This window comes from Clarias gariepinus, chromosome 2 (assembly GCF_024256425.1).
Source record: "Clarias gariepinus isolate MV-2021 ecotype Netherlands chromosome 2, CGAR_prim_01v2, whole genome shotgun sequence".
NCBI lineage: Eukaryota > Metazoa > Chordata > Actinopteri > Siluriformes > Clariidae > Clarias > Clarias gariepinus.
The window spans coordinates 41,325,902-41,348,709 of NC_071101.1; the positions used below are offsets into that span (position 1 = coordinate 41,325,902).

The 22,808-nt window shown below is 41.7% G+C and overlaps 1 protein-coding gene across 1 annotated transcript in view; it reads left to right on the top strand.

The window, feature by feature from the left end:
• The window catches only part of ube2j1 (ubiquitin-conjugating enzyme E2, J1), a 33,060-nt gene that overhangs the window by 1,564 nt on the left and 8,688 nt on the right, over positions 1-22,808 (top strand). Inside the window, exons 2-7 of the mRNA XM_053480272.1 lie at positions 9,785-9,858; positions 12,367-12,498; positions 13,079-13,163; positions 16,545-16,650; positions 20,585-20,714; positions 21,311-21,442. Of these exons, the coding sequence (XP_053336247.1) occupies positions 9,785-9,858; positions 12,367-12,498; positions 13,079-13,163; positions 16,545-16,650; positions 20,585-20,714; positions 21,311-21,442 (659 nt within the window). The remainder of the gene's footprint in view (positions 1-9,784; positions 9,859-12,366; positions 12,499-13,078; positions 13,164-16,544; positions 16,651-20,584; positions 20,715-21,310; positions 21,443-22,808) is intronic.

Here is a 22,808-nt window from a genome sequence, read left to right on the forward strand (position 1 = left end):
AGACAGACCGACCGACACAGACAGACCGACCGACACAGACAGACAGACCGACCGACACAGACAGACAGACAGACAGACCGACACAGACAGACAGACAGACAGACAGACCGACCGACCGACACAGACAGACAGACAGACAGACCGACCGACCGACCGACACAGACAGACAGACAGACCGACCGACACAGACAGACAGACAGACAGACCGACACAGACAGACAGACAGACAGACAGACAGACCGACACAGACAGACAGACAGACAGACCGACCGACACAGACAGACATACAGACCGACTGACACAGACAGACAGACATACAGAACGACCGACACAGACAGACAGACATACAGAACATTTTCTGAGACTGGTTTTGGGTCCTTCCTTGTACGAAACGTATAAAGATTATAATTGAAACTGAGTTCTAACAATATACAGACAAAACCTTTCTTTTATTCATATAGATTCCTTTTAAACAACAGCGCTTTAACACCTGGTTAATGTCTCATGCATTAAAGACCGACGCATCAGGCTTTTATCCGTTTATAGTTACATCATGTGACAGACTGACAGCTAGAGTTCAACCAGTTATCACTTTCACTATAGCTTTTTTAAAATGAAAACCTCTTTGTGAACATATAACCACAAATAGAGACGTTTTGTGCAAATCCTGATACACTAAGCTGGTACTGGAGACTCCTTCCCAGAGTAATTACTGTGTGTGCAGCACTGTGAGTTACTGCAGGTGTGTTTGCAGATTTCTTTTTTTTCTTTTTTTCTTACTTTCTTTCTTTCTTTCTTTCTGTCTTTTATCAATCCGTCCATTTTTTTTCTTCCTCCACTTTCTACTTTTTTTTTGGTTCTATCATTCCTTTTCATTCTTATTTCCTTCTTTCATTTTTTCATTATTTTTCTCTTTTTCTCTTGTTTTTCTTTGATTTATTCTTTCTTCTGTCCATTTTTTTACTATTGTATATCTTTTGTTATTCTTTGTTTTTTCCTTGCCTACATTTTCTTCTCCCTTTACTCCTTCATTTTTTTTTTTTTTTATTATTTGCTTGCCTTTTTATTCTTTCTCTCTCTCTCTCTCTCTCTCTCTCTCTCTCTCTCTCTCTCATGTTATTTAGTTTTTCTTATTAACCCTTCCCTGCCTCTCCCCCCTCATTAGTAGAGACAGAACAGTAGAGTTACCTCAGCAGAGAGATCTCTGTGTGTGTGTGTGTGTGTGTGTGTGTGTGTGTGTGTGTGTGTGTAAAATGCAGCACTTGTACTCTGTGCAGCAAAGATGTGTCTCTGTATCGTGATTTCACTGCATAATAAAAATCTTGGGGTTTTTTTTGGTAATGATTTATATTCAGTCGCTCCTAGCGCTAAACATGGACAACACATTTAGGAAGAGAGGATGCTTTATTTCTATTGTTTCACATTAAGGAGGTATGAGGAAGGGTCAGTAGCGTTACCAGCTGTGTGGCCAGCAGATGTTTGTGGGCAGAGACAGGCTCGAAAAACAAATCTGCTATAATGTCATTTTAAAAAACTATGAGTGTGTTATAAATGCAGGATTTTAAACAGTATCTCAGTTCAGGAATCTTTTCTGAATCCTTTTTTCTGTGAGCGCTTCGTATCAGTCAGGAAACATCACGCGTTCAGGAAAGACGAGTCACTCGGTCGAGACAGGCTGCAGGATGTTTCCCACGACCGTAAAGAGAGGAGAATGAGCAGAGCCGGCGAAGCACACAAAGTCCTGTACCTGAGTAAAAGTAGAGATTACTTAGGGCAAGTATTACTGAAGTAGAAGTCCTCCATGTACCTGAGTAAAAGTACAGAAGTACTAACCTTCAAGTATCATAAGTACAGGGCTTATATTGGCTCATAGTAAAACAAAACCAAAAAAAAAAACCCCTCTCACCCTCCCTCCTGATTGTGAATTTTTTATCGCTGTCTGCTTTTTGCCTTACAAAAGAAAGTCACAAAATTCCACATAGTCAACAGGTGGCGACGTTCCTGCTTTAAACACTGATGTGTAACGCAACGCCATGTGGAAATGTACTGAAGTACGAGTACAGACATTTGCTTCTCTTCTGAGCGGAGTTAAAATAAAAAGTATCCTGTAATTAAACTATTCAAGCCAAGTAACGGTACGGTTTTTCGGATGTGGTAAAGAAAAATAATACCTTTTTTTTAATAGTTTAAACCCTAAATCTGCTCTCAAAGCACTTAAACTTCATTTTGAACAAAAAAAAATACAAAAAGAAGAAGGTCATGTAAAGGTAAACCTGTATACAGTACTGTACTGCTGTGTCTCTCTCAGTGCTGGAATGTAAAACACAGATGTTACCCCTCTATATGTGCTGTAATTCATGCAGGCGTGTTTTCTTTTGGTATCAGTACTGTAGGGTGAATACGCTAATGATGATAATTCACCATCTCAAGCTGCGTTTAACTCTGGGCGCCCCCTAGTGACTGGGAGGAATTAGACACGACTGAATTGGGGAGAAAATTGGGGAAATAAAAAGAAAAAAAATGTTTAGTGTTAAAACGCATGAAAAATAATTCAAACGCAGGGGGTTTCCACAAACAATTAGCATTTAGGTTCTAAGGAAAAACACACGGCGGCGACTTTGCAAGGAGACATCTGTACTTGTATTTATTATTCTGTAAGAGAGAGCAGGAGCTTTCTCGATTCCTGGACGTTGCGTGAAGATGACTAGGGAGGAGAATGTGGAGGCGCTTTGACACGCAGGATACACGTGAGATGTGAGACGACGTCGTGCGAGAGGAGATCGCTGCATCTTTATAAGTTAGAACGTTTTGACGTGTTATCCTTCAACGTTTTGCTTCTCGCTTCCCGTTCTCGTGCTGTACGCCGGGCTCTAAAAAGCGCGTGTGGTTTTAACACTCTGTCACGATTGCGGTACAAGCTCCACGACCTGTCAGTTGTGTTTCTCATCAGACATGTAGCGGTGCTTGTACAGTTTCTGGCGTGCGACCCCGTAAGCGTACGCCACACCGCCTAGCTGTCCATCGCCTTCAGTCAGTTTTTAGGCAGCGTCAGAAGTTTTCTCGGGAGGAACGGATCAAGATTTCACCGGCTTGACTTTGTAACCCGTGCTTGTCTCTTCCTGTCGTCTCACACACCAGGCCGAGTGATGTACCGATTGTGTGTGTGTGTTTTTTCTTTTTTGATTCGTTTGCGAGCGAACCTGCACCACCCACAGGATGCGACCGGCTTCAGCTAAAACCTGGGCAGCTTTAAAAGCCTGGTGCGAGCGTTCAGGTATTTAAGGACACGAGACGGATGTAAAACACAAGCCGAGCCGCATTAACCCCGGGCCACTGGACCAGAGCTAAAAGCGGGAGATGCTAATTTGAGCCAGCTGCACAAAGCGAAACAAAGCACAGCTGTTTCATGAGCGCCGCGATTTGCATCGAAGCAGGAAATGGTGCTTTCGGGCGCATTAGCGGGCTCGCTTGCAGGTTGTTTCAGTCCTCTTGCGTTTCCACGAAAACACACACTCTATAAACTCTAAAAACTTTTCGGGAATCCGTTCTGCACGGCGTCTTTCACCTCCTCTCACAAACTCTTTACAGACATATCTGTGTCAGTCCATCACCGCTCCCCTACTCCTGCACGGCTCCGCTGGCGTTCCCGCTCTGTCCATTTCCAATCCTCTCTATCCGTTTGTCTGTCTGTCTGTCTGTCTGTCTCTTTTTTTTTTTTTTTTTTTTTTTTGAACATTCTCCTGTTCTCTTTCTGTCTCACTTGTTGCCTGCTGATCAAAGCCCGTCAAGCTTGTCTCCGGGCGCTCATTACCCAGCATGCCTCGCACATGTAGCGGCATCCGTAATGGGCCCCTGCTGCGCGAGAACCCGAACAGGTTGAGTTTTCTGTCTTTCTCCATCTTGTCGTAGCGTTTCATCAGCAGCGTAGAGCTCGTGTAGGGCGTGTAGCTGGAGGAGGCTGAAGTGACCCACAGTGCTGCAGCTCAGAACCTGCCCTGTGTGATGAGGTACAGGGGAGGTACGCCACACACACACACACACACACACACACAAAAAAAAACACGCCACGCTTTTAGTGCCCATGATTCACAGAGGTGCTTAATTTTTGGGTAGTCAATTATTTACATCTTCTTCTTACTGTTCTTTTTCCTTTTTTTTTTCTTCTTTACTTTCTTACTTTGAGACTCTTTCTTCTTTCATTTTTTTCCTTTCATCTTTCACACTTATTTCCTTTATTCTGTTATTTATTCTTTCTCACTTTTATTTCTCCTCTTATTCTTTTTCCCTTCCTTCTACCATTTCATACATTTTTTCTTCACTGTTTCTTTATTTTTCTTTTTGTTATTTTATTTCTCTTAATATTCTCTTCCATTCTTTTCTTTCTTTCTTTAGCCTTACTGTCTTCTTTACTGTTCTTTTTTTCCTTTCATGTTTCTCATTTTCTTTCTTCTGTTGCTTTTTTCCTTCTTTTCATCCAGTTCTTTCTTATTTTTTTTCTTATCTTTTCTCTTATTATCCATTTTCTTTCCTTCTTTCATTCTTTATTTTTTCTGTCACAGTTTTTTTAGTTTTTTCTTCTTATTTTTTCTTCCCCTCCTTCCATCTGTTTCCTCTCTCGCTCTCTCTCTCTCTCTCTCTCCCTCTCTCTCTCTCTCTCTCTCCCTCTCTCTCTCTCTCTCTCTTTCTCTCTCCTCATTTGTTGGATAATTAGAAGAGACAGTACTGTGGCGTTACTTCAGCAGAGATCACTGTGTGTGTAACTCTCACTCAGAAGTGTGTGTGTGTGTATTATAAAGTCTGTAGGGTTCCAGTGTGACGCTCCATCACTTTTAATGGTTTGTATTTCAAACTGACTCTTTAATGAGTCTCAGACGTCGGTGGCTGAATTTTTCAGACGTTAGACGCCGTTTGTTTTAAGCCGAAGCCCCTGAAGTGCTGCGTCCCCCCGTCACGTCTGTCTCTTTACTCAGAGCTCACGAGACCGTCCGTCCGAGACCGTCCAGAGCAGCCCGAAACTCAGCTACCAACACGATGAAATGAGTTTTCTCGCCGCCGCCGCGCTGCTCTCGATTCCGGCTCACGTGACCCAGTGATGACGTCCTCCAGCCGCTGGGACTGAACGCGCGCCTTTCAAACACAACACCGCTCCCAGGGGGCTTGCACGCCTTTAAACTCTATCTCTCTGTGTTCTTGTTTTCTTTCCTCTTTCTTTCCTTCAGGTCTTTTTTTTCTTCTTTTCTTCTTTTATTTTATTCCATTCTATTCCTTTTTTTCTTATTTCGTTGTTTTTCTTTGTTTCTTAAACCCACACACCACCTGATTTCAATGTTTGTGCTTCTTTTTAACACTTTTCTTTTTCTCTTTCACTCCCCTTTTCTCTCTGTCTCTCTTTCTGTCTCTCTCTCTGCCTCACCCACACTCACTCACTCCCCCTTTCTCTCTGAAACCACAACTTTGCAGGAGTTTGAGCGGCTGGTACCAGCTGGGTATCGCTTCTATTTTAGGTTGGAGTTTTTCATTTCTCTTCTATAAGCACGCAAATTAGAGTGCAATTTTCCCCGCTCATTAACACGTACGTGCCTCGACTCGACTTTGGCAGGACAATCAATCACGTGTCCTAATTTCCCCATTAACGTATGTGAAGCATGGGCCCTGGAGAACGAGACGTTTGTTGTGGTGTTCCCTTTAATTGCGGTGGAAAGCTCACACTGTGAGAGCGATGAGGGCCGCTTTCACACAGCACGGCGAAGAATCATGTGGCCTGAGACAGAAGCAGTCTAGCTGGGCTACTCCAAGCCTCGCCTCGTCCCCAAGCCTCGCCTCGTCCCCAAGCCTCGCCTCGTCCCCAAGCCTCGCCTCGTCCCCAAGCCTCGCCTCGTCCCCAAGCCTCGCCTCGTCCCCAAGCCTCGCCTCGTCCTCATCTCTAAACCTCCTCATTTCCTGAATCCCACCTCATACTTATTTCCGTCCATAAACTTCACCTCATCTTCATCCCTGAAACTTTTCTCGTCCTCACCGCCATCCCCCAACATCGTCATCACTCTCGTCCTCCCCCCGGAACCTCATCCTCATCCCTGCCTCCATCTTTTCCCTGTTTCAGTTATTCAGGTGCTTTTAGCTCTTAACCTGCAGTTCACTTTCATCTTTTCTATATTTTTCCCCTATATTTTTTCTTTCATCTTGCTATCGTTCCCATTCCCTTCTTTTTCTTTTTGTCTCTGTTATCTTCCTTCTGCCTTTCAGTTAATCCTTCTCTTTCTTTTGTTTCTCTTTCTTGTTTGCTGGGTTTCTATCCTTGTTCCTTTTTACAGTTTTCTTTCTTTTTGTTTTTCTTTCCTTCTCTTTTCTTTTTCTCCCTCTCTCTCCTTTTATAGTCCTATCGTTTCATTCCGTTTTTCCTTTCCTTTGTCCATATCTCTCTATCTTTCCTTTTTTAAGTTTTTTTACTTTCCTTCTTTCTCTCTCTTGTTCTTTATACATTTCTACCTGTTTTTCTAGTTTTCTTCATTTTTTCCTTCTCTTACTTTTTTCTTTTTACTTTTTTTAATCTTATCTCTACTGTTCTCTCTCTTTTTAATCTTAATTTTTTTTTTATTCTTTCCTTCTGTTTTCCTGCCTTTCTTTAACCCTCTTTTTCTTCTCTTCCTTTCCTTTTTATCCATGTTTTGTCTGTCCTTCCTCTTTCTCTTGCTGGCTTTCTTTCTTTTCTTCCTTCTTTCTTTCTTTCTTTCTTTCTTTCTTTCTTTTATCCATCCATTCCATCCATCCGTCCGTGCAGTTTTAGCCCAGGAGCAGGAGTTTGTTCCACTTTGTGTAATTGTTTTTCCTTTCGGGCAGTGGTGATGTGAGCAGCGTGGCGAAGTGGACACGCTGCTGTGGAACTTCTCGTGCCTTTGAGCTGCCACTGGCGCTCCCCTGTGGAGAACGTGAGCGAGGAGAACCCTATAATAGATTCTGTGCTCAGCCTCCGGAGTTTATTAATGAGAGACCAGCAGAGAATGGAGTCTGGTGCAAGAGATTTCTGCTGCAGTTTCCCAGAACCCTTATTGGCAGCTTGTGACATTACAGAACGGTGAATCAGTACTGAGGTGAAAAATCAGATTATATGCTCACTTAAAAACAAATCAATAAACGATCTTGGGTATTGGTCAGATATTGCGCTTGTACTTATAAAAGTGTTGGGATACTGCAGCACAGCCCTTTGACCCTCCTCCTGTCCAGGTGGGTGTCAGAGTTTTGACGAGAGCTTTGTCGAGAAGTGGTGGTGGAGCTAAAAACAAAACAAAACGCAGTGTTTGAACTGCAGCGGCAGCAATCAGGTTAGCTTGTGTTCTCTCAGAAGGTACCAGTAAGCCTTGGGTGTTTTCACCTTATCGTTTTTGACCCCAAAGCCAAGCGAGAACACAAATGTTCCAGGCTCGGGAGTCCGCCTAAACAAGTGCTCTCGAGAACGATACAGTGCACTCAGTCACAGATCGAATCAGATATGCAAGCCAGTCGTACCTGAGCCCGGACGTGGACATGACATCATCAGTGCCGTCTGTGTCCTCTGAAATCTCAGTAAGAATGCGCCGATCTCATCCTCTGACCTACACCACCGTAGCTGATAAAGCAGGAATGCCCGCTGCTCTAGGCGTAGTGCGAAGATTCACTTCCTTGTTTTCTTCTTCTCTTATTTCTACAATTTTTGGACTGACCCATCTGTCCAGAATTTGTACCAAATCATTTGTACAATTCTGTTTTAAATTGTGTCTTGCGAACCAACTAGTATCTATCTAGGTGCATACTGCCACCTGCTGTATCGGCGGGTAAAAATCCGCAAGAACAGAGTAATATAATAATGTAAAAACTGACCAGTGTGGAGGCGAAGCAAGTGTTCCTGTTCATGGTACAAATCAATCAGGCCTAGTGTGAAAGTGCGCTTAGATGCATTATCACTTTCAAGTCTGTGCTCACCTAGCTTAGCAGCTCAGCTCTTGGTCTGTCTGTATCTTGCTTGCTTGACAACGACTGTGGTGTTCTGGGAATAGAGAAACAACTGTTTAATAAACCAGGAGCGTGTTATAAATTTCAGCTTGGAAGATTATGGACATGGAATGACTCCGTATGAGAGAAACAGTGATAATGTCATTTTATTTTTTCACAAAGTTAATGTTTATGTTGTTTAAAAGGGTTGCAGATTTTGTAGTAAACTGTTTTTTGAAGATGAAGTGCTCGGCTGCGAGAGCTTGACTGTGTCAGCAAAAACGTCTCGCATCAGTTTAACCGCGCAGCGGATTGATAAGGAGTTCACGCTACTTTGATTCGCTCTACATGCAGAGCAGCTTCACGGTTCACGACCCAGTACTCGGGTGTCAGCAAGTGAAGAAATGTGAATGCTTGCACTTGGTGTGACAAAGAGGTCATGACTGGCATTACTATTTCCCGTCTGTGAAGATTCTTAGTCATCCAGGTGAGATTATCTGGAAGTTGAGTCATGTCCACTTTTCACTACTCATCCAAGTAGCTTCTTCAATTCTTAAGTTCCTCGTATTTAAGTCCTCCAAGGTCAAAGGATGTGACCTCTCCCATCTAAAAAGGCTCGTCACGTGAACAATGGAGAAGGTGCGAATAAGAGTGAGGGCTGTTAGAAAGCAGAGGAGAGAGAGAGAGAGAGAGAGCTGTTAGGAAAATAATAGAGTCATAAAGGTCGCAACGACTGAAGAGAGTAAGAGGAGTCCCTAAGTGTGGCTTTCTTCGTGGGCGTGTGAAGAGGTCTTGATCTTCCTTGGGATAAATGTAAGGGCACTCACTCAACTCTGTAGAGAAAAGGATTTTCCATCTGCACATAGATGACTTTTTTCACCCCTCTCTTGATCCATCTGTCCAAAGTTTCGTACAGTTTCATCCTCAGTCCTTCAGGTGAAGGTATACCGCTGATTCCGGCCCTGAGTTTTTGCTCCCTCTGTGTTAATTCATCCTTTTATGAAGAGGTTGTTTTGTCTCCTGGATGTGGAGCTTTGAACGCTCTTCACTGCATTGATACGCATATATTATATTGTTGTCCTCATGCTTTAGTGTGCGGTCATTCGAGGAATATACGTCTCATACTGTATATCTTCCACATTTAAGTCTGTAGTAACGGGCAATTTGTATAATAGGTGTTCAGGTCAAAGCGAGACTTTTGATTGTGCAGATTGTATTTACGGTTTCATTCATGAGCGGTTTTATCACAAGTCCTGGATTGACTTGAACGCCCCTCATATGGTGTGAAGGTTAATCATGTCCTGGTTTACATTAAGTTTTTTTTATTTATTATTATTTTAAAGCACCCAAGTACACACACTCGAGGCTGAAAAGGGTTACAGATGTTTTTTATTTTACAAGATTTTCACAAGTTTTTGTGTTGAACTTTTATGTTAAGCTTGATTTACAAATAAATGAGTTTATATACAGATTGATAAAAGAGCAGTGTGTGTGTTTATTATTATACCCTGTCAGTCTGGTGTTAATGCAGCTCAGTCAGTGTAAACAGAACAGATGAAATAAACAAGAAAGGAGGGGAAAAGCATTAAAGAGGAGTTTGCTGCAGTAAATACTTCTGTCGTGAACATCTTGAAAGTGGTGCTGTTTACAGACAGACGAGTCAAACATCAGACAGACGAAACACTGAACGCGAGTGTAAATCTTCAGCCTTTTATTTTTTTTTTCCCAGAACAGATTTGGGTTTTACGGGTCTGCCTTTGTGACCGAGAAGCGGTTTCGAGATGATAATAATAAAAACAACTCCGTCTTCTTTCCCCAGCGGTGAAGAGGCTGATGAAGGAAGCGGCTGAACTCCGAGATCCCACCGAGCACTATCACGCCCAGCCTCTGGAGGTGAGCTTTGAGCGGGAACTCAATCAGGGCTTTTGTTAGCAGGAGCACGTCTGAGCTCTGGGGCCATTGTGAACCAAATAAACGGTCCTAACTGGCACACACTTCGTACTGCGAAGAGATAATAACGCTCACGGCTTCATAATCAAATCACGCAGCGAAATTTTTACATCATGTCTGTTCCAGCAGTTTCAACTGAATAGGGGAATAGCGGAGGAACAGGGCTCTTTTGTGTCGAAACGTCAAACACGTGTCTTGATTCTGCCGTCTTGACATTCGTGTCAACTGTGAAGCGCTCAAAAGGAGAAATTGTGTTTTTCTTGAGGCACATGGGTCTAAATTATGGAGGGAGAAATACGGCAATGTTAAAATAAATGTCAGTAAATAAATAAATGAAAAATAGAGTTTAATAATAAGAAATTATTTTTATTACAGGTAGTCACAGACTTGCGAACATTCGAGTTAAAAATTTGCGCAGATAGGAACGAATACAAAAAATAGACAATGCGTAGTGTAATGTGAATGTCTAATGATATTAAATGTCTGATGGTGAATAATCCTAATTTTGGAAAATCCTCAACTAAAAATTAGAGTTCACGGTCCAATGCAGTGAAAAACAGCTCTGAGACAAAATGGTGTCCAGGATTCTCCTCGCGATTTAAAGGCGCAGAGACAGCATTTTACTGTAAGATTCATTTCCTTAGGGGCGGACTTAAGAACGAATCGGACTTACGAACGGGTTCCCGGAATGGAACTTGTTCGGAAGTCGGGGACTACCTGTGATTATTTCATACTTTTATTTGCCAATTATTTACTTCATTTATCATCACTTGTTGGAGACACATCATAAAATCTGTAAGTCTTTTAGTAATTCTTCAAACTCAAGGGGTGGAGTCTAATGCTGATCTCCTCGAGTCGATTGGTTTGGGCTGCCAGCTTCAGCATTGCCCTGCATCATTTTATAAGACAAAAAGAAACAAAACTACGACTTTGTCTGGGTCTGTTTAGCAATCACACCTCTTATAGCCAGTGTCATGCGGTTAATAACAAGAATCCTTGGCTCTACTGATCACTAGCTACATTACATCTAATGATGCTCGACAGTTAATAGGATTGCTTTTGTGAAACTGTTTATTGTATTGTATGTGAGCTGCATCACCACAAGGGGAAGTGTCATGAAATACATCTTAAATAAAGATTTTTGATGAGTTTCTAAACTCATCAAATAAATACATAAATGAATAGAACCTGGAAATATATCACAAACCTTACAATTAAATAGATCCTGAAATAAATATTGAATTGTTTTTAATTAAGTCTTTAAATAAAATCATTAATTAACATCTTGAATGAATAATAAAATAAATCATGAGAAATAATTTAATGTGTAAACAAATAACAGGATAATAAAATAAGTCATTAATAAATAAATAAGTCATGAAATAAATGAAGTAATAAAGATAGAAAAAAAACAATCTTGAATTAAAACTTAAAATACAATTGTAATAATTTGATTAAGTCTTTAAATAAATTATAAATAAATAAACATCTTGAACTAAATAATTAGTAATAAAATAAATCCTGAAATAAGTGTTCAAACAAATAAACCATAGAATAAATAATTAATAAAAGTAAATAAAAATAAACAACCTTGAAATATGAACTATGACTTAAGTAATTAGAAATGATTCATTAAATGATTGAATGAATTACATAAAATTTTACTTCTTCTATAGCTTAAATCTTTAAATGAGTACTTTATTAAACGATCAAACAAATTATTATATAATTTGTTTGATAATAAAAAAAGTTAGGTAAATATGTAATTCTTAAAGTAATCATGAAATAATTACATGAATCTTAAATTAATTAAATAAATAATAAAATCATAAATCATTATGTAATTAAATGTAATTAAAAAAATGTAATAATTTTAATTAAATAAAAAAATTTACATTAAAATGTTAAACTAGCTTTTAAATATTTGTCGATTTTGATTATAAACGATCTAATGACATTTAATTACGTATTCTTAGTTTTAAATTTTGTTTTTAAACTCTTAAACAACTTGTTTATTTATTTATTTAATATTGTCTAATGAATGGACTTTGGTTGACTCTGGTTCTGTTTATTTTTAATAAATTGAGTATGCTAGACATTCGAAGACGTACAGTGCGATGCAACATCACAGTAATTTGGTGTTTAAGATGACGTGTCCCATTTATTTATTTTTTGCTGGAATTCTTCAAAAGACAAGCTGTTAGATTACTTGGCCCTTTTAAGAGCTAAAATCTTCAGACAGAAATCGTCATGAAGTGCCCGGGGTTTTATCTGCAGCAACAGGAACAGTTCTGCCTCCCCGAGTGTCCAGAAGAGCCGGGGCAGAAACACTCTCCGCCTCGTTTCCTCATAAACCCTCCACCACTGCTGTGTTTTAAAACTCCAGGATCTTTTCCACCTCATAAATACTGACTGTGTTTACTGTCCCCATGTCCTGGGTGCTCCTTTTAGGACAACCTCTTCGAGTGGCACTTCTCAGTGCGCGGGCCTCCAGACTCGGACTTCGACGGCGGGATCTACCACGGCCGCATCGTCCTTCCTCCCGAGTATCCGATGAAGCCTCCGAGCATCATCCTCCTCACGGTAAGTCATTTCACAAAAATGTTACGAATGCTAATAAAAATAGCACAACTGGCTAACGTCAGTCCTTCTATTCCTTCCGCCGTTCCCTCTAATCCAGCAGAATCAATTTCCATGCGATCCGGTTAGGCGTTCGTTACAGGAAACTGCTAGTGCTGTTAGATAACAACAGCCTTAAATAACTTCTAAGTCCTCTTCGTGTTTTTTTCCCTCTTTGAGCTCGCTCTTTCTCTCTCTTCTCATCTTTACTTCTTTTTTTTTTCCCCTCTCCGGAGCAGTAAATGGAGTTTGCGGCAAAAGAAGGGACGCGATCAAAGGTTGTTACTGACAGTGTGATACAATAGCAGATATAAAGCTGCTCTTTGCATTGCTGCCTCTTATATATACACTGCTGGAACATTAGGGGTTTGTTTTTGAGACTGGTTTCTGGTTTTATTATTCCTTTACTCGAATTTCCTTTACTAGACCTTACTTTTTTCCCTTTGATCTTCTGAAATCAATATTCAGTCATTTGATTTCCATCTTCCACGTTTTCCTTTTTTTGAGTTTCCTTTTAATCAGCGCTGAAATCCTCTTTCTGCAGCCCAATGGGAGGTTCGAGGTCGGGAAGAAGATCTGCCTGAGCATATCTGGGCATCACCCCGAGACCTGGCAACCCTCCTGGAGCAGTGGGTACCCCACACACATACACACACACACACACACACACTTTTCACTAAACATAGCACCAGTCCTCGTTGCCCACTGGGTCCATGGAGCAAATGAGGGATTGAAGGGTTTTGATTTCAATTTAAATGAAGTCGTTACGCTAATGTCCCACTGGCACCGGGGTCTTCCAGATTATTCTATCAGCATGTTTTTTTTTTTTTTTTAATTGAAAAGAAATGTAACTTTGAATGAAATACAGACTCGCGGTCATGTTCTAAGTTCATACGATTCAGCTAACCGTCTTTCCAGGAAAAAAAAGAAACAAAACCGTAGCGTTCATCCTGTAGTAAGTTTCGAATCATCAGAAATGGAGACATAGTATCTGTATCCAAGAGAGCAAGATTGGACATGCGGTGTGGGCGGGGAGAGATAGCATGCGGCGTCGTTACCCTGCCCTGTGACACAACGTGCAGCAGCCTTTCCGAAAAAGATGCAGTCGAATTGCTTGACGGGTTTCGGAGGAAGCACGCGTCAGCCTTCAACCTTACCGCTTGTTAGCTGTTGTGTGACAGGAGGAGAAGAGAGCTGCATGCTCTAGGTGGAAATTGTCTGAGACTAAATTCAGGCAGAAAAACGTCTTCATCATCATCATCGTCATATCACAGCTAGTCAAAATGATCACAAGCTCGTATCTGTGCCTAAGAAATAAACTGCAGCGGATGTGGAATTCCATATTAAATATTTTTTTAAATAAAAGATTGTTTCACAGGCACTAAAGCCTTAAAGCCTGTCGAGTCATCTTTCCATGTTTCAACGCTGTTTCCTTTTTTCATTAAAAATAAATCATTTGCATAAACAGATTTCACATTGTGTGAATTGTGCTGACACGAGCCTTCAGGGTGCTCCCTGTGTATCGCAGGATATTAAACGCAGATTTATTTTTTTTACAGAATATAAACGTAGATTAAAGGATTTTGTTAAAGCAGGTTGAGTACCGCACGCAGGACCGCATCTTTTAATTGGGTTACATTTAAAGCTTAAAACTGTTTGGATCGTTTAATTTTTTAATCGATTTTTCTAATGCCATAGTCTCGTTTTTCATCGCATTTTTATCTAGTATCGCTTTTATTTCCTGCAGATGTAGGAACACTAGAAGAGAGTCCTATCTAATCACTGACTTATGTACAAACTTATTACAAACTTTTGTTTAGAACACAAGGGTTTTTTTTTATTTTCATTATTTTTTTATTTATCTTGCCGTGATTAATGTGGAAGCACTAAGTACCTCTCATCCCTCCCGTCTAAGAGAGCTCGGCCAATCAGCTTTCTAGGCCTCCGGCTGTAAGAGGTTACAGCGTCACCCGGGAATCGAACTCGTGATCTACGGATGATAGGACGAGCACTTTAAGACTGCGCCACTTTGAGGCCCTCTCAAGTCTCTCCGCAGCGTAGTGTGTAGACGCGCTCCTATACTTGGCGCCACCAGTCAAAAGTCAGCATATTTAAAGCTGACGATAAATACACGGATCTAGTTCGAGGAAAATTTCAAGAAGCTTTCCTGGAGACGAGAATACCACATCGCAATACAGTGAGAGATTTCATAAAATAAATAAATATATGACTGAGAATAATTATGAGTTTCAATAAATTAAAATTTTCCCATAACCTACTCTGCACGGCCACTGCGGAGGGACTTTTTGAACGCACTTTATAATTATTGTACAAGGAGCGTTCGGGTCAAACCGGAACTGGTGATGAAGTTTCTGGTGAATGAAGACGTTTTTAAAAACGATTGACTTCGAGCACAGTATGACGATAAGACTCGTTTTAAAGAAAGCCCGTAGGTCCGTAAATGACATTCCTGGTTGAGGTGGGTCGGAACCAACTGCAGTCGTTTCCTGTAACCGTTCAGCGAGTGGAACTCTTGATCCTGAAAAATCTACGAATGTCTTGTCGCCAAGTTGCGGAAGAGACACATCTGTCTGTGGGAACTGAACACTCGAACATTCACCAACACCACTTGTACACTACAGGAGGTCAGCTGGGAGTTATTGCTACATCCCCCGTACAGGTCTGACCTCGCTTCAAGCCATTTCCAAATGTCTGGGTTGTGAAAGGAATTCCTGGGAGGCCGGGGTGTCAGACATGAAGCAGGCAGTCTAATCATGAATCACACTTTCATCTTTGATGCTGTCCATGCACTAGTGCATTGGTGTAGCAGCGGATTATATAGAGACATAAAGGTCTCGGTTTGACTTGAACGCACCTTGTAGGTCTTGTACAGAAAAATAAATCCATTTGAGCAGGGGCGCTGAAACACTTGTATACAACCGTACATCCTCCGAATCTTCAGCGTGTGTGGGAGTGTACAAGATTCCAGCCTGCAGGCCGAGGTTGCAGCACCGTCCCCAGTGACGAGCCGTTAGTGTTTATCCCTTATCTAACACTCGTCAGCTCGTCTCCGAGCTCTTTGTGGGTTTTATTACGTGCATTAAAGCAGGCAAGAAGCTGTGCAGCTGAGAGCGAGTTAATTAACCAGAGCAACTTTAACGGTGGTTCTTAAACATTTTGTAGCCAGGGACTTCAGACCTTATTTCACGAGTATTACTTACATATGTGCAGTAATACCTTCAAGCCGTAGAGACCTTTTTTTTTTTTTTTTTTTTTTTATATACCTGGACATTCTGGGTTGCTGGGTTTTGGGTATTTAGGGATTTGGATTAAACCCAAAAGTAACCTGTCAAACTTTGATTTGGTCTGAGAGGAGTTTTCTGTCAGGCCACAGGTGGAAAGCACAGATCTCACTCAGCACTATCAACCTGTTTAGTCGTTTTTCGGTTGGACCGCTCGAGCTCGAGTGTGAGGCCTCCCAGTAACACTAAAGGGACCAACAGTGAGGCTGTGAGTGATTTTAATACGTCGCTTGACTAGGAATTGGAGAGAGTTACAATTTACACACCGGAGGCACGGCTTCTCCAAAGGATGATCGCGACGCATCAGATCAGAAAAATCTTGAACCTTGTGTGCAAGTGTTATTAACCACAAGAATAACAAACATGTTTTACATCATTCTATCTTTTGTTTCATTTAATTTAAAAACAACAGCGCGCTTCACCACACTATGGTGCGGTGTGATCTCCAGCGCTGTACCTCAGTAAAAGTTAAAAGCTTCATCGTGTCATTTCCGAGTACCCGTGTTCTAACCCGTCCAGACAGGAAGGCGTCTTCACAACGGTGTCCGAGACAGCCAAGCGCAGCCTTACAAGTCGTTACGTAACACCACATGCAGCGTTGTGTGTTTTCCTCTGGGAGCCGTCATCCTCGCCTAATTCAGCACGACAGATATTCAGTTTGCGTGCTGTAACTTTTACTTTGTGTGTGTGTGTGTGTGTGTGTTTCAGTCCGGACTGCTTTAATAGCGATTATAGGGTTCATGCCGACTAAAGGAGAGGGGGCCATAGGATCGCTGGATTACACTCCAGAAGAAAGAAAAGCCCTGGCCAAGAAGTAAGAAAACCTTTCTCTCTCTCTCTCTCTCTCTCTCTCTCTCTCTCTCTATCTATCTTTCTCTCTTGTCTTCTAGACAAGCACAGTATAAAAAAAATCCTCTGCTACAACTATAAGCCTGTTCAAGTGTGCAGTACTGATTATGGCGCAACGGAATGAGGGTTAAAGCAGAGTATCGAAGGATTTAGGGTATCTTCTTGCACAAGGACCCTAATAAGTGGTTGTTTACATCTTGTGCAATAAAAATCTCGGCAATGTCACGAGAACAATTCAGCCCAATTGAGTGGTTCACGTATAAAGTTATTAATTAATTATTAATAGTAGTCTAAAGTGTTTTTAACAGGAGCTCTTTAGTAGCCTTGGAGCTCTTGTGTTTGGGGCAAGGAAAGGATTTTTATTAAGCGTTAACCCTGTTGCCACCGCCAATCCACAACCGGGATCCAAAGGAAGCGGATTGACTAAAATAGAAGCAGTTTGTTCAAAGATGGTCCAGACAGGATAACAATTAAATTAGAGAATACACTGAATGTGAGAGTAAGATTAAACATGCATGCATACAGTAAAGGTTTGTTAGGGGAGCGGTTCAAACACAGCAACCAGAGTAAGTTTAAGGTCCTTACAATATTGTTGCATGACGCACAAGTGCACCACACATACACAGAGCGAGTGTGTTTCATTAAAGCGTCAATTGCGGCAGCTTCCCTCTCGCTTACCGTGCACATATGTTAGACATCGGCAGGGATCTCGAGAGATTCGAGTCATTATCAGAGAGCCTGCGAACGCAGCATGTGTGGACACGTAACGTTTATGTAAAATCAAAGTTTGAACCAAAAGCGAGGAAGAAACCGATCAGCTATTAACACATCCAGATGAAGGTCTTCCGCAAAAAGCCATCCAATTAACACCCAGAGATTAGACGAGTCCTGGTTGAAAAGGAAGCACCTGTAAGTTTTAATCTCATTATCCGTCTTAATGTTGCCTCCTGCGATCCGTATAAATCTCCAGACTAACCAGGTTTGTATTTTAGTGTCGAGTAGACACGTTTTTTTTTTTTTTTTTTTTTTGGGCAGGGGTTTCGGATAAATCCAGTGCATGTTTTAAGCTTTAATCCTCCACTGTAAGGTGTTACTATAGCAACTATAACGAATTCTAACGAGAGCATGATGAGGTGATGGAAGCTTGGGGTTGGACCGCTGAAATTGTCTTTCGATTCAGATGAATGTTCTCAGCTAGGCCTGTCACGATAACAAATTTTGCTGGACGATAAATTGTCCAAGAAATTATCGCGATAAACGATAATATTGTCGATCTGAGACCATTTTCATTTAGAATAATAATAATGGCATAATAATCCACATAAAACAAAATGCACGTAAACAAAATTGCACTTCAAAAAATGCATTCCATATGCAAGGCTCAACATGCATTACATAACAGGCAAAACTGCCTGTTAGGACCTTTGTAAACAAACAAACAAACAAAAAGCCTCAAGCCATATGCAAAAAACTTTTGAAATATGGTTATATATATATATATATATATATATATATAATCCAAGCTGTGGATTAAGGTCTCCTATTTTTATTTGATGAAAAAAATGCCGTTTTTTTTTTTCAAAGCTTCAAATTGATTCAGTGTTTTCTATTTGTCATTATAATTTGTTAATTATTTAAGTTAATTAAATATATTTATTGTAATATTATTTATCTTATGTTTTTATTTATATTATTTTATTGTTTTTTTCTGTTGTCACTATCAGAAATGCTGCAGGTGCGTGAATTTTATGTGAATCCAGGTTCTGTAACTTCTGTTGTTGATCTGTTCTGCATGTTTCGTTTGCTCGTTAAAATAAACCCGTGATTTTTATTTTTAACGGATCACAGACACGTGTCAATTAAATTTTTTACTTAATGACAATTTAATACTATAATCTTATAATATTAATGGATAAAAATCGGATAACAAGCGGCGGTTGTCGGTCGGTAAAATGAACCGAAATGAGCATATTATATAAATATTTTATTTGTGAATTAAACACCACTCACCAGTATTAGACTGTGTTGGGGGAGATTAGCCGGCTTTTCGACGACACTAAAGGGCAGCATCTCTTTAGCAATCAAGCGAACTACACTGTCGGTGAGTGCACACCATTTTGCACTGTCCTGTTTGTACTTTGTTTGTCGACTAAATGCCCCAGTTATGGTGCACTGTCGGGAAGACGAAGACGGCCCGTCTGTTGTAGCTTTTTTTTTCCAATCTGGAAAAACTGCAACAGATGATTGTGTTTAAGGTGCATGTTTGTTGTGTTACCGGTTTTAGTCGATACTGTTTTGAAACAAATGCGACATCCAGGCTCGCTCAGATTAAGTGGTTCACCACGGTCATTCGGTTTGAATCCGAAGTGCTCCCACACGGCAGCTGTCGCGTTTCGCTTTGAAACCAATTCCATGTCACAACTTGCGTCTCGTCTTTTTGCTCTTCTCTGCAGTCGCCTCAAGCACTCCCGCCTTCTCACACAAAGTCCATGTGACTGACAAGCTCCGCCTCCCCACACAAAAGACGATGCAACTAACAAGAGGGTTCGCTTCTCCTACGCTAAGGAAACGAGAGTTGTCATTCAGTCGTTTAGTCGCGGATAACAAACAAGTATGCAAATGAAATTATCGCAGCCGGAAAAATTATCGAGGTCATTTTTTTTATCGTGCGATTAATCGATTTATCGACTATCGCAACAGGCCTATTCTCAGCAGTTCATGGCACTTTGGTTCACAGCATCATCAGCTTTTGAAGCTCCGGGGTCGATTGATCTGGTCTATATACTGTATATTTACACTCACCAGCCACTTTATTAAGTACACTTGTCCAGCTGCTTGGTAACACCCATATCTAATCAGGCAGCACCTCAATGCGGTCAGAACAACCGATCCACTGAAGATCAAACCGAGCCTCGGAATTGGCAAGAAACGCCGATTTAAGTGACTTTGAAAATGGCAGGGTTGTTGGTGCCAGAGGATTTTTGTTTTGGATTTTCACCCGCAAACCTCTCTAGGTCTTGCGAAGAATTTTGTGAAAGAGGAAAAAATATCCAGTGAGTGGCAGTTCTCTGGATGAAAACGCCTCGATGATGCCAGATGTCAGAGGAGAATGGACAGACTGGTTCGAGCTGACAGTGTCTCAAATAACTTCTCTGCAAAGGCATCTCTAAATATACAACGCCTTGGAGCCTTAAAGCAGATGGGCTACAGCAGCAGAAGACCACACCGGGTGTCACTCCTGTCAGCTAAGAACGGGAAACTGATGCTGCAATTTGCATGGGCTCGCCAAAATCTGGACAACAACAGATTGGGGGGAAAAAAACTTTGGCAAATTTGACGAGTCTCGATTTCTGCTGTGACATTCAGATGGTCGGGTCAGAATTAGCTGTAAACACCATGAGAGCCTGGATCCATCATGCTTTAAATCATGGTGGTGGTGCCGGAATGGTGTAGGTGGAATTATGTCGAGACCCTTGGCACCAACTGAGCATGGTTTAAATGCCACAGCCTACCTGAGTACGGTTGCTAATCGTGTCCATCTCTTTGTGAGCACAGAATAACACGCCATGTCACAAGGCTAAAATCATCTCAAACTGGTTTCTTGAACACAATGAGGTCGCTGTACTCACGGCCTCCACCGTCATCAGATCTCAATTTAATAGAGCACCTTCGGAACGTGGTGGAACACATCATGGATGTACAGCCAACAAATCCGCAGCACCTCTGTGATGCTGTTAATTTAATATGGTCCAAATCTTTTCCAAATTTCCACCCACTTATGTGATAACATTTTAAACAAATCATGTATAAAAACTTTAAGCTTGATGACCAACATCCCTATTAAGTGTGGATTTTTTTTGTTTTGTTTTTTTATGCCAATGTTCTTTCCATGCTCTCAGGTCTCAGGACTTCTGTTGTGAGATGTGTGGGTGCTCCATGCGGACGGCTCTGCTCGCGCTGATGCCCAACAGCGAGCGCCAGCCTGTGGACCTTCAAGCCCAACAGCTAGCACAGCAGATCAACTTTAAGGTACATTGACCTTTACGTCCCCTTATGACGAAGTTTTGTTTTTGTTTTGTTTTTCCCCCCCACACAGTGGAACAGACTCTCCTGTCCATCTTAGAATTGAAGTTGTAAGAGAGGGACCTAATGTACACACTCGCACGCTGAGGAATTGCCTAGTTAAGAAGAAAAAAGGAAAAAGCAGACACATTAGGGGTTTATTTTCTTCCTAAATGTACTGAAGTGTGCTTTAGAAATCGCCTGAACCGTGCATATTAAAGTATTCCCATTAATTAAACGTCTCCGCACTTAATGAGGCGTCTCTCTCTTTTTTTTCTTTTTTTTTTCTTTAAAGTTCCTACCCAGGCTGTGACCCTGGACTTTTTTTTCCTTTCCAGCTTCCAGCCAATAATATAGATATATGATACCCCCGCTATAAAACGAAGACAAACTGCATCTAATTCTAACCTCTTTGACTTGCCTAAAAACTAGTTTACCTTTCCATATACCCATTAGCTGCTGACTTTCACCTGTGAGATTTACAGATCTCACACAGTGTTTTATAGTCACACAAAAACCGGCGAAATACACAGCGGTGTTGAATGTCTTGCGTTTCTGTACAGGCCGAGTCCAGCACATCATCCACCGCCAGCGGGAGTAACGAGACGACGAGCGCTAGCCAAGCCGCCCAGCATGACACCAGCGGCATCTCCGAGGCGCTTCAAGACAGCGTAGGAACGGCTCAGGCCGAACAGGTGGGTGAAAAACACACCGCATGCGATCTGATCTCCTCATGTGGAGCACAAAACAAGCTTCTGCATCCGTAATCCTGGCTCACCGGTGTTTTTCGCTCCCACTCACCCCTGAGGCGAGTGGCACACACTTTTATCACACACTCCTCACAGCAGGAACACGTCGCGCATTCTGTGCACTCGGCGCCTGGCTGCGTTCCACTCCACACTGTGGAACCATTTCCTCCGCAGCGTTTCTCAGGATTACTTACTCGCTGGGGTGTTCGGTGCAGAGTAACGTACATGCTCTCGACACAATTACGGCCAATTTAGTCTCCCTCTCTCTCTTTTTCTCTCTTTCTCTCATGACCCCCTTCAGCATTTTCGCAGCCCCATTAAGTTTAAAGTGCGATGGAGAATGCAGCACGCATGCTAACGTTAGCTGTTTGTCTTGGCGCTTTGTGTTATGGACATTGAAAGCGCCCAGTCAAGAGAACGAGGGTGAGACTGAGACTGGCTCAGTGTGTAGAATCGGCTTTGCAAGTTAACGGACCAGTTCTTGAGATTTAAAATATTAATTTCTTTCCATATGATTTGTTCTGTGGTTAGCTCTGTCGCCTTCGCACCTTCAGAGTCCGGGTTTGATTCCTGGCTCTGTGAGCGTGGAGTTTGCATGTTCTCCCCGTGCTTGGTGGGTTTCCTCCCAATTCAATTCAATTTTATTTATATAGCGCTTTTAACAATGGTCATTGGTCCCACAGTCCAAAGACATGCAGGTTAGGCTAATTGCTGTTCCCAATTGGCATTGGATTGGCACATTGTCCAGGGTGTGCCACACCTCGTGCCCTGGGATTAAATAGTGTAGACGATGAGTGAGTGTTGATCTGATTTGAGTAAGGAATGATATTACCACCTCTCTAAGAGTCCGCCATTTCTCACCATCACGTCAGACTCGCTCATCCAATATGAAATCCCTCAGAAGCACCCCAGCCAGAAGCAAGAACTACCGTATTTTTTTCCGTCCTCGCAGATGGTAAGGACTATTCTAGACTTTTCCTCCTCAATCCTTTCATCAGAGAAGTCAGATCATATCCCGGTTCAACCCACTGGCCTCTCGTCTCCGTCACAACACACAACGGCGTGTCTAAATCAATCAAAGGCATCCAAGCGGGAGGCCACGTTTACGCCCCTGAAACACACAGCATGCTTTAAAACGCATCACAGCAACGAATGCTAATTGCATAGGAAGCCACGGATACTCGGCAACCCAGTAAGCACAGGTGTTTTTAAAATGCATGATGTTCATTTTTATTAGGAGGTTCTCAATAAGGAGCTAAAATCACAGCAAGTACATGGTTAATAATAAAGTCAATGCCGCAATGCATCCACT